General features: G+C 36.4%; 1 protein-coding gene and 1 long non-coding RNA gene across 17 annotated transcripts in view; one reads left to right on the top strand and one right to left on the bottom strand.

Moving 5' to 3' along the window:
• LOC138745963 (voltage-dependent L-type calcium channel subunit alpha-1C-like) overlaps positions 1-19681 on the bottom strand; it is a 488237-nt gene that overhangs the window by 101486 nt on the left and 367070 nt on the right. For 12 of the 13 annotated variants that reach the window (XM_069903575.1, XM_069903576.1, XM_069903581.1 and 9 more), the window contains one exon: positions 2670-2705. The exons of the other annotated variant lie outside the window; for it this stretch is intronic. In XM_069903575.1, the coding sequence (XP_069759676.1) occupies positions 2670-2705 (36 nt within the window). The remainder of the gene's footprint in view (positions 1-2669; positions 2706-19681) is intronic. 13 annotated transcript variants of the gene reach the window in all.
• The window catches only part of LOC138745967 (uncharacterized), a 66954-nt gene that overhangs the window by 33673 nt on the left and 13600 nt on the right, over positions 1-19681 (top strand). Inside the window, exon 9 of one of the 4 annotated variants that reach the window (XR_011346624.1) lies at positions 1149-1324. The exons of the other annotated variants lie outside the window; for them this stretch is intronic. This is a non-coding gene — a long non-coding RNA (uncharacterized lncRNA). Of the gene's footprint in view, positions 1-1148; positions 1325-19681 lie in introns of those variants that run through there. 4 annotated transcript variants of the gene reach the window in all.

Genomic DNA, 19681 nt, shown 5'->3' with positions numbered 1-19681 from the left:
TATTAAATAATGGCTTTTTAAGAATCTAATGAAATGGTATTTTACACCTGATTATTTTCAACCAAATATATCAATTGGCATCATCGTACTCTGTAGTATTGGGTCTGGAAGTTATATGGAATGGATTCAGCCAAAAGGAAGTGTCATCAGAAAGATGGTATTTAACAAATAGTTACACCTAAAATCTCCATATGTAATACACATTCTCCTATGTACACAGAATAATTAAAACTTTCAAGACAGAAAGATATTTCAAAAACTGTTAGTCTTATTTTGTCTTCACTCCTGTATTTGTCCAAAATCTACAACATTTGGAACTTTCATTTATGACATAACATAAAACTCCATCCATTCTGCATCTGCTCAATCTGCCATCTTATTAATATCATCTTCTAGTTTCCATTCTTCTGGTTTTTGCATTACTTGGAAATTTATTTTTCTTCTTCCTGAAAACCATATCCTGAGATGATGTTCTATAAGAAGTTATAAATGAGGGGGGGGGGGGGGGGGAAACTGTTATTTTAAGAGTTTAAAAGATGAAAGGGGTTCTTTCTTATAAACAAACAGAATTATTGAAGATGAGTGGATGTTTTTCCTGGGTGATGAGCTGGAGACCAGGTGGTGTCATGTCAGCATGAGGGATTATTTAGAAATGAGATGAGGAGAAATGACTCTCCTGAGGGATTTGAATCTTTGGAATTCTCATACCCAGCTTGACATTGAGAGGTGTTAATACTACAAGGGAATCAAGGGTAATAGAAATTGGAAAGAACCTGCCATTGGAGAGCAAAGGACAGCAATATTCTTAATACTGAAAAAGGGTTGAGTGATTATTTAAGCTATCTTGCTATTTATTTTATGTTTTTAAGTACACATAATTGGGAAATGTCAGCTCAAGTAATCTGAGATCAGATCACTGCAGGACACTTCTAAGCACACTGGGACACATTGCTTTATTCAGTCTTTATATCAGTCTTGTTTCTTGGATATCTTTGTTCTCTCTCAAATCTAACATTCTCCAATAGAGTGCTGTCTGGTAATACTTTAGAGGTTTTTCCAACGTATATCAAGGCCAATCAATTCTTTAGCCTCTGCAAAGGAACATTAAATCAGTAGAGCATTATCGATGCACAAATGTTCTTTTTCAGCAAAATTCTGCACAAGATCAAAGATACCATGCACAATGGATGGAACCTTACAAAATTAATGTGCCATCAATGAGGAATGTGCAAAGGGCTCATGTAGCTGGACATCAGGGGTGGTGATTCAAGTGTAATAAATGGCGCTACAATTTTGGTTCTGAAGACTGTGCTGCATATCAATACATAGGCTGCTGGGAGGCTGGGGAGAAGGGGTTTCTCATATATTTGTTTTTAAGTCAAGTTACACCCAGCTGAAGCCAATTTGTAGAACTGGACTCCGTGCATTGAGACAGGAATCCTTTAACTAATGATAAAGCTACTTTATGTGTGTTGTGAATGCCCACATCCATGGGCACCCCATCCCATTTACAGACTATAAAAACATGGAAGTGGTTGGATGTCATCATGCATCTCTGGATAACTCCATGAACTAATGTGGTTAAAGGTGCTGAGACCCAATATGCTGTAAATAGGCTTTTAATTTCAAACTAAATTGCCAGCATTTTCTATTTTGATTTTGGACTTGAGGAACTAATTGGCTTCTGATTCTTAAGAGAATTGCAAATTTTCTGATTCATGGATCCCTGATTTTCTGCATAATTTTTTTTTCATTGAAATTCATACCAGTATATCCTTGGTGTATATATTTTGAATATGCTCACATTAAAGTATGATATTCCTAAAACAATTCCATTTTAAAATATTCTCACAGTATAAGATTTGAAATTTTAAGGAAAGCTTAGAAGTCAGAAAAAAATTGCAATAAACTTTTTGAGTAATTTCTTTCTGGTATCTCATTTTGCTACTGTTTTAAATCTTCCTTTATTCCACATTATTGTGTTCATCTTATGGCAACAGAACTGAAAGTGGCTTTTTTCCCCCCCAAAAGGGAAAATCAGAGCAATTTTAAAATGGAGCCTGTGATATTGTGATTACCTCTTTAAAAAATATTGATCATGTGACTTGAGTGCAGAGATAAAAGTGAGACCTTTTTCCACAATTAAGAGTGCTATGAATTGACTGATCGTATTCATTGGATTTCATAAATGTGCAACTGTCAAATAATTTTTTTAATTCTAAAAATGACATGTGTGGGTCCAGAATCGTCTTGGGGAGCTCCACCCTCAAGTTTATTCTCATAGTAAATGCATTTATAAACTGAAATTAATAACCTGTCTGAATCCATTCCTTCTGATGTGGACATTTCAAAATGCTTTACACTCAAAATTTTCCTTTATTATCCAAAAACAAAACCAGAAAATAATCTTACTATGGTAAGGACTATTTAATCGTATAACCAGAAAATTTAATGGGAGATGTTATTTACAATCCATTGCACAATCACACAATAAAACTTACAAATTATAACATTTACCAACTGATAAACACTCCACAATGTTTTAACACACTGCAACATCATGGTCACAGGTGGAGAAAATAAGCTCAAAATTCAAGTTTCATAGAACAATGCATAAAAACAAAGACATGCACTAGTTGTGCAAGGAGTCCTGCAATCATTTTTCTTACCATGGGGGTGGATGTGGATGAGTTACTTTCAGCTGGCTTTAAAGAAAGGCAGATAGAGATGAGCTGTAATAAAACTGGCAAAAACAAAATTTCTGCTACATTCCATGTCAGTATGCTATCAAAGTTGTCTCAATGTCATGGAAGGGCATTTAACAGCTGTTTATATTCTGTCTGGTACAAAGGACTAATAACTATTTATGTCTCCTTCAATGAGCTTGAGATATTTCATGTTTTTCACTTCTCAGTCATTTCTGTTTTCCATTTGATATTTATTTAAAAGGACTTCATTATAAAGTTTACTGGAACAGACAGCACTGAAAATCAGATATTTTGAATCTATTGCTGGTGCATGGCATCAAGAGAGCATAAAATGTCCAATGCACTCTGAGCAAATAGATTGTTTTAGATTTTAATTGATCTTATCATCAATTCAGTGCTACTATTTTATTTGCTCCTTTCATCCTGTGAAGATCTAATTCTACAGATATAAATATTGCAGCATTTCACCTTTGATTTATACGAAGGATTCCTTGGAAAATTTTCACAGTAGTCTTTTCCAGAAAACTTTTGCAAATCACCTCTATTATCTTTTTCAAATGATATTTATTCATTTGTAAACAGGAAATGATATCAGAGACCCTATTGTGACCTCACCAGATGCCCATGTCTTTCCTCCACAGGTCACCAGAGTGATTCAGAGTGGAAGCCCTAGATGATAATTTACTCACTATCCCTTTGTGATAACATTAATGAACAAACCCACTGCCCCTCCTCCAGGCCAGTCAATCAATATTGCAGAACATATCCAGTTGGCAATACTGAAAAACAAGGCCACTCTGGCTAAATGACATGAGTGCATTTATAATGCATTTGGCAAAGTTTTTTTAAAACTGCTTTAAATAAGGGTAAAACATTAAACATAATAAGTACAACAATCTTTATCTACAATAAAAAACAAAATGAAATATTGTTAATAGACTAGGTGCTGCAGTTCAATCTCCTTAACATTTATATCTTCAATGCTTATACTCTTGCTCATCAACTTGAACCAAAAGTTCAAGTTGCAAAAGTTCAGTCTATTTTTAAAAATATTGATTTAAATTTGAATGATGTTTATCAAGATGGGAAACTGTTCTTCTATTCCTAAGAATAATTTCATTCCTCCTATACAGCCCTCGTTCATTGACATTCTTTTAATATATAGATGGAAATATATATTGACCAGCGCTATCGTGTAATTATAAAAACTTATCAAAGTCCTTTTCCTTTTTGTTTTCTTAATGGTTTATTAATTTTTGGCTTTCTTCATTTTATGTCATATTGGTTCTGCCTTTTTTAATAATTGTTGTCCTGTAAGTATGAAAAGTCCCTGATAATTTTAAATTTACATGAACTATAACATTTGTTACATTCCATCACAGTATCTACCTGGTTTGCACCTCTCAATTTTCTATTTAAATATTTGATATTTCAATTTGTAATTCAGTCTGGACAAGATCCTCTTTTTAGTGAAAACTTGATTTTTAAATGAGATGCACGTCATCATTTTTCTTCATTTATAATTTCTCAGGACCGTGTTATTTTATGCATGGTTGGCTAAACATCTGAACTGTAGCAAGGGGACAGGTCCTTTTTACCCAACTTATCCTCGCCAACCAAGCTAGTCCCATTTTACTGCGTTAGGCCCAGATCCCTCTTCCCGATCTATGTACCTATTGAAATGCCCTTTGAACATTACAATTTTCTCCACAACTTCCTGTGGCAGTTTGATCCATATAACAACCATCCACTGTGTAAAAAAAAAAGATGCCACTCAGGTCCCTTTAAATCTTTCACTTCTCACCTTAACACATGCCTACATTTGGATTCACCTACTGAGCAGGGGAAGTATGACTATTTTTCTTGTCCTTATGATTTTGTAAACCTCTCAAAGCATGCCCCCAAACCTCCACCCTCACCTTCTTATACTTGAGAGTTAACTTTCCAAGGCTATCAGGCCTGTCTTTATAAAATCAAGCCTACCAGACCCAGCAATATGCTCTTGGCTTTTTTCAGCACCCTTTCAAGCTTAACAATATCTTTTCTAAAGCTGGGTGACGAAAAAAGCACACAATACTTCATGTGTGGTCTCATTAACAACTTAAAAATTGTAATATGATGACCTTGCTCCAACAAACAATCCTGATCAATGAAATCATGCCAAACACCTAATTCACCATTCTGTCTACCTGTGTCACCTCTTACCTGTACCCCCCCCCCCCCAAGTCTTTCTTTTCTACAACATTCTCCAGGGTCCTACCTAGAAGTTCTGCCCTGGTTTATCTTAGCAAAGTCTGACACTTCACACTAGTTTGTTGCAATCTTGGATATCTTTCTTCTCTGTCCATTACATTACCAATTTTGGTGCCATCTGCAAACTATATTACCATCCAAGTCATTAATACAACGGTGGATCGATCACTTTTCTCTATAGCACTCCTTTGGTTACGGGCCTCAATCTGAGTAACAAACCTCCACTGCCACCGTCTGTCTCTACCATGAAGCCAATTCTGCCTCTAGTTGCTTAGCTTACCTTGGATCCCACATGATATGACTTCCCAGATCAATCTACCACATGGGGCCATGTCAAACAAATTGCTAAAGTTCATTTCAATATCTACTGTCCTATACAAAAGACACTCAGTCAACTTCATGAGACACAATTTCCCACACACAAAGCCAAGCTGACTAACCCAAATGCACATAGATCCTATCTCTTAGGGGATCACTTCCAATAATTTGCCTATGACTGCCTTTAAAGTCAATGGTCTGTAGTTACATGGTTTATACTTACAGGATTTTTTGAATAAACAAAATTAGCCACCCTCCAGTCTTCTGGCACTTCACCTATGCTCAATGATAAACCTCTGCCAAGACTCTTGTGATTTCTTCACCAGCTTCCTATCACATCCAAGGACACACTTGATCAAGCCACTACTTGATTATTTACTTTCTCCATTACAAGGTTAAGTGGTAGTTTGTTCTTTGTTGCAGTACAAGATTTAAAAAAAATCAACTTTCTGACTTTGTGGGACCTGAATTTTATCAGAAATATAAATAGAAAATTATAGCACAGAAAGAAGTTATCTGCTTGATGATGTCCATACCAGACAAAAAATAAACAGAACTATCAAGATTACTTCCAGTTCCCTCCTCGGTCTTTAACCATATAAGTTATCACTTTTCAAATATGCTGGGATCTTTGAATTTAGGTTTACATTTAGACATACAGCATGGTAACAGGCCATTTCAGCCCATGAGTCTGTGCCACCCAATTTACACCTAATTAACCTACACTCCCGGTAAGTTTTGAACATTGGGAGGAAATCGGAGCCCTCGAGGAAACCCATGCAGACATGGGAAGAATGTACAAACTCCTTACAGACAGCATGGGATTCCAACTCTGGTCCCGATCTCTTGTGCTATAAAGGCATTGCACTAACCGCTAGGCCAACCATGCCATCCATTGGTTCCCACATTTAGTTCTAGATCTCACTTCTCATAGGTGAATAAACAGATTGGAGGTGTTGGATGGCAATATAGTGCATAAGATTGTGATGTCACAACAAGATATAGCAAGATGCAGAGTTGGGTGGAGAAGTGGCTGATGGCATCCAATCTGGAATAGTATGAAGTGATATACTTCGGAAGATTGAACTGCAAGGCAGAGTACACAGTTAATGTCAGGATTTTTAGTATTGTGGAGGAACAGATGGATCTTGGGGTTCAAGTCTACAGACCCCTCAAGGTTGCTGCCAAGTTGATCGTGTGGTTAAGAGGGGGAATGGTGTGCTGGCCTTCATTAGTCTGGGGTCTGAGTTCAAAAGCTATAAGATAAAACAATGGTAAGACCACACTTACAATATTGTGTGGATTTACCGGGATGCTGGATTGGAGAACATGTCTTATGAAGAAAGGTTGAGCGAGCTGGGGCTTTTCTCTTTTCCCAGGGACGCAATGGCCAATACCAGAGGACATCTACTTAAGGTGAGTAGCAGAAAGTTTAGGGGGAGATATCAGAGAGAGTACAGAGAAAATGGTGGGTGCCCAGATTTAATTGCCAGGTGTGGTGGTGGAGGTTAAAACAATAGACATTTAAAAGACTCTTAGGTAGGCTTATGAAGGCAAGAACAATGGAATATTTTAGGGTCTGAGGGAGGGAAGGGTTAGATTAATCTGGAATAGGTTTATATACAGTAGGTTAGCACAACATAGTGGGCTGAAGGATCTGTACTGCGTTAGTCTATTCTATGTTCTAATTAACTTGAATTGTTTATCAAACTCTCTGTCTAGGTCCCTTATATTCATTCTGCCTAGAACTTTGGTAATTTTGTATACTTCAAATACATCTACCCTCAGTTTGTTTTATTCCACAGAAAACAATCTCTGCAAGGCCCATCTCTGTGCTAGCCCTGACAACACCCTTGTATTTCTCCTCTGGATCCTCTTAAATATTATCACATTCAATCCTTACAGTAGTGGTCAGAATATACACAGTATTCCGGTTGAGGATCAATAGTGTTTTATACATTATAGTGTCGCGGCCCTTTGCAGCTCTCCACGGGGCCTCACAAAATTAAGGGTGAATGCGACGAACCAGCAGGCTGGACGAGGCCCACAGTGCTGCCCTCCAACTGGCCACAACCAAAAGGGTTTGACTGGCCTATCGGAAAGCAGATCACACACACACCAATCAGCACTGAAGGGGCTTTGACCACGTCCCTCATCTTGAGAATAAAAGTAGGGCTGTGAAGCCAATAAAGCTCAGTGTTAACTACACTCAATTGGGTTTGTGTCATTCTTTCTGGGAACTGTGTTCTTTCTGAGCTAACCTGCATACAGCTATAACCTCTCCTGTGCTATAGGCTTTCCAGAGCCATAGCTTGTAGCAGCTAGCTAGCACAACTTCCTGTACTTGTATTATTTCTCAGCCAACAGCCATGAGAATCTAAGCATTCCAAGTTCCCTCAATTTGTCTACAATTTTGAGTATCCTTCATCACCTTCATGTATTCCCTCATGATTTTAGTTTGTCCCATGCCCATTAATTTGTCTTTTTCTGGTTTCAATTCCAGTTGACATCTTTGTGACTACTTAACTGGTCCATTTAGCCTTCAACTTAATTCAGTCATTAATATATATTATGTATTATTAAATGTGGATTATAAAATTATTGCAAAAATATGGCCAATAGAATGAATAATTTGTTATCTAAATTAATAAATATAGACCAGATAGGTTTTGTTAAAAAGAGACAATCGTCAGAAAATATAGCTAGATTCCTCAGTATAATTCAGTTGGTGCAAAAGTGAGGTGAATTAAGTGTTGCAGTGGCCTTAGATGCAGAAAAAGCATTTGATAGGTTAGGATGGGATTTTTAAAAATTTAAGGTGTTGGAGAAATTTGGATTTATCTATTAAAAATTTAATTAGAGCATAATGTAATAAATCTAAGGCTAAAGTAGTAACTAATGGACAAGTATCTACTTTGTTTAAATTGGCAAGATAGAGTAGGCAAGGATGTCCTTTTTCCTCGTCTTTATTTATTTTAGCTATAGAACTACTTGCCCAAGTAATTCGTTCTGATGTACACATTAAGAGTTTCAGGATAGGTCAAGATTATATGTTCAATTGGAAGAATATGGAAAAGTTTTGAGGTATAAAATAAATTGGGATAAAAGTTAAATTTTGCCCTTAATTGAAGGTGTTAATACTCAATGTCAAAGAGATACTCAGTTCAAGTGGCCAAAAAAGGGTATTAAATATCTAGGTATACTTATGGATAGAAATTTGAATAATTCATATAAATTGAATTATTTATCTTTACTTAAAAAGATTGAAGATTTGAAAAAATGGATAGATTTACCAATAACTTTAGTTGGAAGGGTTAACTGTATAAAGATGAATATATTTCCAAATTCTTTATTTCAAAATTCTTTCAAGAATTAAATAAACAAATAAGGAAATTTTATGGGTAAGTAAAATGTCACGAGTTTCTATAGAAGAACTAACATGGAAATATGAACTTGGAACTCTACAGCATCCTAATTTTAGAAATTATTATTGAGCAACACAAATGAAATTTCTTGCATCCTTTTTTTGAAAATGAAAAACTGGCATGGGTTAATATTGAACTGAATAAGATTGGAGAGAGGAAAGCAGAATAATTTATATATAAGTGGCAACTGAAATTGATGGTTGGTGATAAGAAAATACTATTATTGAAACATTTGCTTAATATTTGGAATAAAATAAATTATGAGATTGGTATAACAGTGTATATATCACCTAAAATGCCTTTCAATCAAAATCCCCTTAAAGGTTTTTCAAGGGATAATCCGTTTTTGAATATTTGGTCACATAAGGGGATTGCCAATGTTGAAGACTATTATGAAAGGGGTCAATTAATGTCATTTGAGCAATTGAGGAATAAGTATGCTATACCACATAATACTCTTTTTTTGTTATTTTCAATTAAGAGCATACTTAAGGGATAAGCTTGGACCAACTATGTTTTTACTTGGTGTTATGAACTAACAACCCTTTTAATTATTTTTGGGACTAAAGGGACTTTGTTAGCACTAACACAGGAACAGTAATAGAAAATTCACCAGACAATGGTAAATTCAAAATAGTAGTCTTTTTTAAATTAAACTATTAATAACATAATGTTTCTTATTTATCTCTAAACTTACTTAATTTGTGTGTGTGTAATGAAAGACCGATTCTGAAAAGTCAATCTTTAAAAGTTCAGCATAATTTTAGACTTGCTTGAAGGTCTTAAATTCTCAGTTCAGAAATAATTATGAAATCATTTTAAACATTATATCTTCAGGCCTTTTTACTCACAATGGCTATTTTCTTCCACAATGAAGACACAAACCAGACAAGGGTTAAACAAAGTGGCCATACACAAAATTAAACCTAGCAAAAATCTGTCCTCTTTTCCAAAGAGAGAGCAAAATGGTCTTCCTATTTCAAAAGCCACTGATTCTGTGTTCCCCTATCCCAGGAGTTACACACAACACAGCACCAATTCTGATTACTGTAACTCAACCCTGTCTTTCAAAAGGTTTCAACCCCTGTGTCAAGAGGTTTTGACTTCTGTACTCTCCAAACTGAACTCTTCAAAACTGAACTCAAAATGTCTGAATTCAGTAACATATTTATCCAAATCATGTGACCATCACTGAGTTGAGACCCAATTCTTGGAAACCACATGACCATCAGTTTTATTTCTACCAAAATTCTGTTCCTTTTTCAAAACCATAGCAACCTCTGACCTCATCTCTGTTCAAGAGGTTTAAGTGGCTTTGATTAAAAACAATCAAGACCCTCTTCAAATCCACTAGTTCTGTCCTTCACAGACATGTCAACTCCAAGAATGCACACTCTTCTCAGAAAACAATGATTGCAATTGCATTAACGTGGGAGATTTGGGGCACTCTCAGTTTATTATACTGTTGTCATTTTCCTGTGTTGCAATTAGAGAAAGGCATCAGACCAATTAGACAAATTTCACATTATGGGAAGTAATATGCATCAGGGCTGCCATAAAAATGAGAGGGCAGAGGAGATGATGAGAGCATCAAGGTACTTTGACAGGAAAAATGATAAATGAGTGATTAAGATACATGTCAGCAATGAGAACCAACAAACAATGAAGTTATGCTATGAAAAACACATCAAGGTGACCTCTATGCTACTCTTTAATGCTGACACTTAATTCAGACAGAAATATGCAAACATATAAACACAAGCTCTTGTCCCACATGTTGCATGGACAGCTGTTCCCCCCCTTTCCTTACCACTATAACTTTTGCACTTTGTTCAAGCTTATAAATCAGTATTTACTTCATCTCCTCCACTGAGAAATACATTTTCAGCAATAAATGGGATGCCACCCAGCTGGAAGAAATAACTTCTTGCATGCAACACTCATCTAATTTGGAGCAGAAGATACTTTTCTCATGTGACCCAGAAGGAATCCATTAAATAAAGTCGTCAGCAGTAAATTCATCAATGCCAGCGTGAACACAATTTAAGTACTTTGGCAAGGATGAGGAACATCCAGTCAGGTTTGGAGGTTCCAATTTAGAGACCAAGGGGAGTCTAAATAAAACTCAACAGGTTGTGCTCATTACTTTTCAAATAACTTTGAAAATGTATTGATGCCATTATGTGCTGATCTGATGTTGGAAAATATTGGATATGTTTGCTCTTGAACAGAAATAACCAAAGCAATTTTGTAATTGCTGCAATTTCACTTGGAAATGATCACTACCATGATTTTCTCTAGATTGTGTTATATTTTGATTGGATAGTACTGGAGAAAAATGTGCATTTTGACACAATTGCCAGGAAATTAGGTCTATTTAATCTTGTCACACGTCCTCTTTTCTCATTTCCAATGACAGAGTAATTGTCATTCCTGACTGACCTTCAATTTTTATGTCACTTCTTTCTACATCGAACAATAACACCCTTTAGTTATTATTTTTTATATCATTTACAATGACATAGATACCTTCAGTTCATATTATCTTTTTTTCAAATTTTTCCATTACCCTCAACATTGTCTTTTTTTGTTACTTATTTGCTCAACTTCTTTCAAATCTTCTTCTTATTAAATGTACATCAAAAGATTGCCTTGATTTAAAATGTTTACTTGACTTTATCTTTTCAAATCTTCTCATTATGTAATATTGCAAATCTAGTTTATTTCTGCAGAAGGAGTCTAGGTGCCAACTCTGTTTATCCCGAAACTCTTTTGGAAAACTGGTCTAAATGCCTGAATACTTCTTTTCCTTTTACCAGTCAGAAAAGCTCCACAAAACATCAATAGGTTTCTCCTCTGGAACTTCGCTGCATTTGGCAGGGGTCCAATCTTGAATGTAAATTGTAGACCCACAGCTAAAATCTCAAAGATGCAGGATGCAAGTTTGTCATATACCATAACTTCAGTCACCTTGCAAGAATGATAGTAAAAATGTGATAACCTGCACAATCACAGAAAGAATTAACTCTATTCAAAAAGGACTCGGCATGTCAGCCTGGAGCTTTACGTAGGTCAGTTCTGAAAATGCAGCCAGAAAAGACAGATTTGGAGCAGTGTGAAAATAATGTCTGTCACATAACACACCAAAATGCCCAATAAACGACTAAGAAATGGAAACAAGCAAGCTGAAGAAGGACTTACACAGATTAGGATAATAGGAAGAGAAGTGGGAAATGAAATACAATGTTGGAAGGTAGAAGAAATAAACAGCAGACTATTTTCTAAATGGAGAGAAAATTAAAAATTCCCAGATGCAAAGGGACTTGGGAGTCCTCATCCATAGACCCTGAAGGTGAACTTGTAAGTTGAGTCAGTAGTGAAGAAGACAAGTGCAATACTGGCATTGAATTCAAGAGGAATAGAATATTAGAGCAGGGCTATGATGTTGAGGCTTTATAAGGCACTGGTGAGACCTCATGGTGTATTGTGAGCAGTTTTAGTGTTCTTCATTTCAGAAAGAATGTGCTGATATTGGAGAGGGCTCAGCAGAGGTTCAGAAGGATGATTCTGGAAATGAAAGGGTTATTATACGAAGAACATTTATCAGCTCTTGGCCTGTACTTGTTGAAATTTGGGAGAATGAGGGGATCTCATTGAAGCATTTTGAATGTTGAAAACTGTGGACACAGTAGACGTGTAAAGGTTATTTCTCATTTCCTTTTAACAGATATGTGGAGAAATTTATTTAGCCAGAGGGTGGTGAATCTGAGGACTTTGTTGCCACAGGTGGTTGTGGAGGCCAAGTCACTGGATATATTTAAGACAGAAATTGATAGGTTCTTGATAAGCCAGGGCATCAAAGGTAATGTGTGGGACAAATGGATCAGCTCATGATTGACTCGATGGGCTCAGTAGCCTATTCCTGCTCTTGCACCTTACAGTCTTATAGTCTATAAGAGTAAACTGGTAAGAAGCATAGAATAGACAATCTGTAGGAGCTTCTGCAGAAATGTTAAAAAAAAGCCAGAGGGCAAATGCGGGTTATTTACAGACAGAGATGGGAGAATTTATAGTGGGATGGCAAGTCTGTCATATGAGGAGAGATTCTGTAGGCTAGGGATCCAGAGTGCCCCCATAATGTTTGAGACAAAGACACTTTTTTCCTTTATTTGACCCTGTGCTCCAGAGTTTTAAATTTGTAATCACATGTGATTAAAGTACATATTCCAGATTTTATTCAAGGTTAGTTGTACACATTTCAGGGCACCCTTATGTTTTTGACATTTGGCTTCACAGGCATTTGTGAGGACTCAGGTATGTTTAATCGCTTCATTGGTCTAGTTATAAGAGAGCTAAGCTTGCCTCTAAACTTTGATCAACATGAGGACCAGAATTGTGCCAAATGAAGTCAAAGAAGCCATTATGAGGCTGCAAAGCAAGAATAAAACAGTAAGAGACATTACCCTAACCTGATGATTACTAAAATCAATTGTTTGAAACATCATTAAGAAGAAATAGTGAACTCATGAGCTCAGTAATCACAAAAGAACTGGTAGGCTAAGGAAGACTCATCATTATGAAGAAAAATCCCTAAACGCCTGTCCAACAGATCAGAAACACTCTTCTGGAGGCAGGTGTAGATGTGTCAATCACTACTGTTCACAGAAGACTTCATGAACAGAAATACAGAGGCTACACTGCAAGATGCAAACCACTAGTCAGCCACCAGAAACAGGATGGTCAGATTGCATTTGGCAAAATGTATTTAAAAGTCTGTAGAATTCGGGAAAAAGATCTTGTAGACAGATGAGATCAAGATTAATCTGTATCAGACTGATGGAAAGAGCAAAGTGTGGATGTGCAAAGGAACTGCCCAAGATCGAAAGCATACAACCTCATCTGTGAAACATGGTGGTGGGGGTTTTACGGCCGAGGCATGTATGGCTGCCACAGATACTGGGAGATTTATCTTCATTAATGACGTAACTGCTGATGGCAGTAACAAAATGAATTCTGAGGTGTATAGAAACATCTTATCTGCTCAAGTTTGAGCAAATGTCTCCAAACTCAATGGATGGCGCTTCATCCTACAGCAAGACAATGATCCCACACGTACTGCTAAAGCAACAAAGGAGTTTTTCAAAGCTAAAAACTGGAAAATTATTGAATGGCCAAGTCAATCACCTGATTTAAATCCAATTGTGCATGGCTTCCATACACTGAAGAGAAAATATGAGAGGACAAGCCCCTGAAACAAGCAGGAGCTGACAATGGCTGAAGTAGAGGTCTGCCAGAACATCACCAGAGAAGATACTCAGCACCTGGTGATGTCTATGAATCCACTTCAAACAGTCTTTGCATGCCAAGGATATGCAACAAAGTCTTAAACATGACTACTTTAATACACATACCATTGCTATGTCCAATATTACAGTGGCTATGTACATGGTCAAACCAAAATGTATACAAATACCCTTAATTAAATCTGGAATTAATTACATGTGAATTGTTTGGTTACAAATTTAAGTGTGGAGCATAGAGGCAGTAAAGGGAAAAAGTGTCTTTGTTCAAACATTATGGAGGGGACTGTATTTCCCAGTGCAAAGAAAGTTTCCTCTAGCTAATGAATCTCGAATTAGAGATTAAAGACTCTAAATAAAGGATAAAACAGTTTGTACTGAAATTGATTTGACATCTTACATACGGCAAAGAAAGAGATCCCTCTGCCCACGAAATCTATGTCAACCATTAAAAAAAATCTATTTACATCAATTCAGCACTAATCCTATTTAATTCTCCCTGTGCTCCCATCATCTTACCCGACTCTGTCACTCAGCTACAAATTTGGGATAATTTCCAGTGGCCAATCAACTTACTATCCACATTATCTTTGGGATACAAGAGGAAACGCACACAGTGATAGAATGAATGGACAAACAATGTGTGGATTGTTTGAATTTTACCTATTCAAGTCTCAACCTGGGGGCTGTCTGCACCACTGACTACATTTGATACAGAGATCATTGATTTTTGAATATTAAAGGAATCAAGGGATAGTGGTATAAAATGGTGTTTGAGGTAGAAAATGTGCTATGATCTGACTGAGTGGTTGTGCATACTGGAGGGGCAATAAGGCCTACTGATGCTTTTATTTCTTATGCTCTTTTATGCTGCTACCTTTTGAAATGGATTTCCTCATCTAAATCATGTCAGATTACATCCCCGGAAGAAATTTTGTTCAAATAATGTCTTTGTTGAAAATTAATTTTTAGCAGTAATTTTCATGACTGTATGAGACTTTTCAATTAAAAAAATCAAATTGAAAACATGATGTATGATATAAACCAATTCAAAATTTAAATGCAACTCAATTTCAATGTTCCTTCCAAAAAATATCCTTTAAGAATTTCAAAAAAATAAGTTTTATGAATCCAACTTTCGTAGTTTGGATTAGTGAATTGGATTACGTGGGTGAGGTAAACATGAATGATTGACTGTCCCTGAGCTTCGTTTTCTTTGCAGAGAAGCCAATTGTAGCAAAAATACATCCTTCTTTGACCATAGCTTTTAAATTGTCCCATCCAGCTATCTGCAAGACTAAAGTACTCATCCAAAAGCCTTGCAGAATTTCAGTCTAATTTTGTCCATACTGCTAAACTATTATTTTCAAACATCCTTTACCCACTGTACATTTTCCAGGCAAGACATTGTTTATTCTGTGTTATTGAACTGATTCAATGTTCTGTTGGTTGTGGTAATTTTGTGTTTTGTGTTATTATTTGAGGGTAGAAAGGAAGGGTTTTTTTTTTAAAGTGACATCTGGCTCACAGCTTCTGTTGGCTAATAAAAATGCCACTTTCTCTTAAATCCTTCAGGGACATAAAACAACCAGACTGGAATAGCCATCCAAAGCGAACTGGCAGAAAATAAGAGGAAGGTCATGGGAACAAGGTTAAACTAACAGTAATGATGTAGGCACATATTCATGGCAAAACTACTTCCCAGCAAGGATTTATGATGGAGCAGTGCTGATAGTTTTGTTTAGTTCTTTGCAATCCAAAGAGATGCCATTAGAGATGGATGAATGAAATTTTACATTCAAATTATTTATTAAGAGAAGTCTGAATGGACATTGACTTAAAAATTATTTGTAAATATTAAGCTTAAGCGATCATTCTAAGCTTAATCTCTGTTTCTCTTTCTCTTAACTACATAAATGGCCTGCTGCATCTGACTTTTGTCATTGAACAGTCACCCTGGCAACATAATGCTCTTCAATTTACAGCGCACATTCTGGACATTTCGCTGTTCATCATGGAAGTCATGTGACATTTTATGGTCATGTAATTGATGACTCTTTGTTAGTTGATGATTGCACACATTAAATTGCAAATTCAGTATGAAATTTGATAAGTGGATTGTGGAATTTACAAGCACTAATGATTGATTGATTTTCTTAGAAGGAAGCATTTGGTTTGAAGGTGCTGGTCATATTAGTACCTAAACTTCACAACTGTGGCCTAGTTTTTAAAATGCTCTCAAGCAAAGCAAGGGTGGAAGAAGAGCGCATCAGGAATTCATCAGTGAGAGCAAGTTAGGAAAATATGATGGATAAAATTTAAATAAATTCAATTAACATACTGGCTCATAATTCTTTTTTTAAATGTTGTCATACAGCACAGTAACAGGCCCTTTCAACCCATGAGCCCATGCTGCTCAATTATCCTACAATCTAGGTATGTTTTGAATGGTGGGAGGAAACCGGAGTGCCTGGAGGAAACCAATACAGACACAAGGAAAATGTACAAACTCATTACAGACAGCACTGGATTCGAACCCCAGTCAATGACGCTGTAACAGTGTTACGCTAACCGCTACCCTAACAGAAAAAAAATTATAATTTTATCTACATAATTAAATTTAGGCATGCGGCACTGTAACAAGCCCTTTCAGCCCATGAGACCATGCTGCTTAATTTATACCCAATTACCCTTCATCCCCAGTACGTTTCGAATGGTGGGAGGAAACTAGAGCCCCCGGGAAAAACCCACGCAGACATATCTTTCTGAAAATCTATTCAAAGTGACAATTATTTTTTAAATTCAGAAATTCTGATTTCTCTCCCCAAGTTTGCTATTTATTTCTTTGAATACAAATTGATTAAATCTCCACAGCCAAAATGAAATGTCCTTTGAATGCCAAGAGTGAACATAACTAAACCACGGTTACTGTTTAGCATTCAAGCTCCACATTCATCTTTGTTATATGATTTAATATTTCATATTTTTGTCGTCTCTCATCTTCATTAAAAATCAAGATAAAATTTTCCTAATCAATTGCCAAAACTAAGTATCTTCTCTGAACTGACTGACCAGGTTTCATTTAAATCTTGGGGATCAAACACATCAGTTGAAGAATTTATCAAAAATTAATTTTTGGATCTATCACTTACTAGCCCTGCCTCACCCACCCACCACTCCTCTGCAGTGCTCATCTTCCCTCTCTGCTCTCGATCTGAAATGTTGAAATTTCTGTTTCCCTCACAGATGCTGCTTGATCTTGCTCCAACAGGTTGTTTTTTTTTGCTCCCTTGTGTCTGCATTTGTTTTTAACCTGAGAAACTGTCCACTTTTGGTGCAACCTCTAGTGATATGTATGTGTTAACTGATTCAATATGCTCTTTGCTGTAGTAATTACTATTTTTCAGTGCCATCATGTGTTAAATGCTGAATCTATTTAAATACTCAGACTTCTTGCTTTTGTTTAGCTATTTCTGTACATTTTGTGAAACGTATAAATTTTGTAATTGAAAATTACTGGATATTATAGGACTTCACTGAACAGCTATAGATTCCTGGCAGATTCCACCAATTCAATCTTCCAATCTACAAACTTACTTGTAGAAAATTACAAAGAATACACAGCAATGCAACAGTCCATTTGATCCAATCAGTTCATGCTATTATTCAGCAGAGAGTGAAAGGATCAAACCTGAAACAATGACTGATCATTTCTACCTATGGATGTTGTCTGACCTGCTGAGTTCCTCCAGTACTTCTTTGCTTTAGAAGATTCCAGCAACTAGAACTTCTCATGCTAAAAATGCCGGAATCAAAGGTCCACTCAGTTTCCATCTAATTCTGGCCATGTAACTGTTTAATCCTTTCATCATTTGCTTTTCTAGTCTCTTGTTAATTTGATATCACAAGCGCTCATTTCCATCTTCTCATTATTTCTGAGGTAGTGAAGAGTCCTTTAAATTCCCAATTTGATTTCTTAGGACCATTGGCCTTTGATTTGTTGCTTTGCCATAAGAAGCTGTACTCTTCCTGATATCAAAATATTTGATGCCATGCAGCCTTCTCATTTTGAGATAAACATGATCCATGTTGCTTCACATTCTCCCTTGTTACTCATTTTGCAATCTCTTCAGTGTCCATACTCTTTAAAAATTACCAATTAGAATTGTACACAATAGTGTGTGTATAATCAAATCAAGGTTCACTAGTGCCATCTGTAATGTTTGAGACAGAGATACCTTTTTCCTTTATTTGACCCTGTGCTGCACAGTTTTAAATTTGTAATCAAACAATTCAATGTGATTAAAGTGCACATTCCAGATTTTATTCAAGGTTATTTGCATACATTTTGGTTTAACCATGTAAAATTACAGCACTTTTTAGACATAATCCCCTAATTTCAGGGGACCACAATACTTGGGTCATTGCAATGATATGCATGAATTGATTAGTACTTTGTTGCATATCCCTTGCATGCAATGACTGCTTGAAGAATGTGATTTATAGACATCATCAGGTGCTGAGTATCTTCTCTGGTGATCCTGTGCCAAGCCTCTCCTGCAGCCATCTTAATCTCCTACTTGTTTCAGGGGCTTATTCCCTTAAATTTTTTCTTCAACATATGGAAGGCATGCTCTACAGGATTTAGATCAGGTGACTGACTTGGACATTCAAGAATTTTCCATTTTTTTTTAGCTTCGAGAAACTCCTTTGTTGCTTTAGCAGTATGTTTAGGATCATTATTTTGCTGTAGGAATGAAGTGCCATCCAGAGTTTGGAAGGATTTGTTCGAACTTGAGCAGATATTTCCATACACCTCAGAATTAATTTTGCTACTGCCATAATACATGACCAGGCCATAACACCCCCACCATGTTTCACAGATGAGTTGGTATGCTTTGGATCTTGGGCAGTTACTTTACACCTCCACACTTTGCTCTAATACAGGTTAATTTTGGTCTCATTTGTTCACATGACCTTTTTCCAGAATTCTTTTAAAAACCTTTTTGGCAAACTCTAACCTGGCCATCCTGTTTCTGGTGGCTGACTAGTGGTTTGCATCTTGCAGTGTAGCCTCTGTATTTTTCTTCATGAAGTCTTATGAAGACTGCGGTCATTGACATATCCATACCTACCTCCTGAAGAGTGTTTTTGATCTGTCATTATGACAAAAATTCTTCTGTCATCAGGAATGGTGATCTTCCTTTGGCCTACCAGTCCCTTTGCAATTAGCGAGCTTACCAGTACGCTCTTTCTTCTTAATGATGTTCCAAACAGATGATTTTGGTAATTAGATGATGTCTCTCACTGCTTTATTCTTGCTTTGCAGCCTTATAATGGCTTTATTGACTTTCATTGGCACAACTCTGGTCCTCATGTTGAAAAATGGCAGCTAGGCTCCAAAGGGGATCGAAAAGCTTAGAAGCAATCTCTTACACCTGCACCAAAGAAGCAATTAAACAGACTTGAATACACCTGTGAAGCCAAATGTCCCAAACATCATGGTGCCCTGAAATGAGGGGACTACGATTTAATCACATGAATTATTTTACTGCAAATTTAAAACTGCAGAACACAAGGGTAAAAAAAAGGATAAGTATCTTTATCCCAAACATTTTGGAGGGCATTGTATGTTTGACACAGAATCTTTGTTTAATTCATGCTTGATTTGTTTCTT

This window comes from Narcine bancroftii, chromosome 11, assembly GCF_036971445.1.
Source record: "Narcine bancroftii isolate sNarBan1 chromosome 11, sNarBan1.hap1, whole genome shotgun sequence".
NCBI lineage: Eukaryota > Metazoa > Chordata > Chondrichthyes > Torpediniformes > Narcinidae > Narcine > Narcine bancroftii.
Note: the sequence above shows the minus strand (reverse complement) of the source record. Positions and strands in the feature narration are given on the sequence as shown.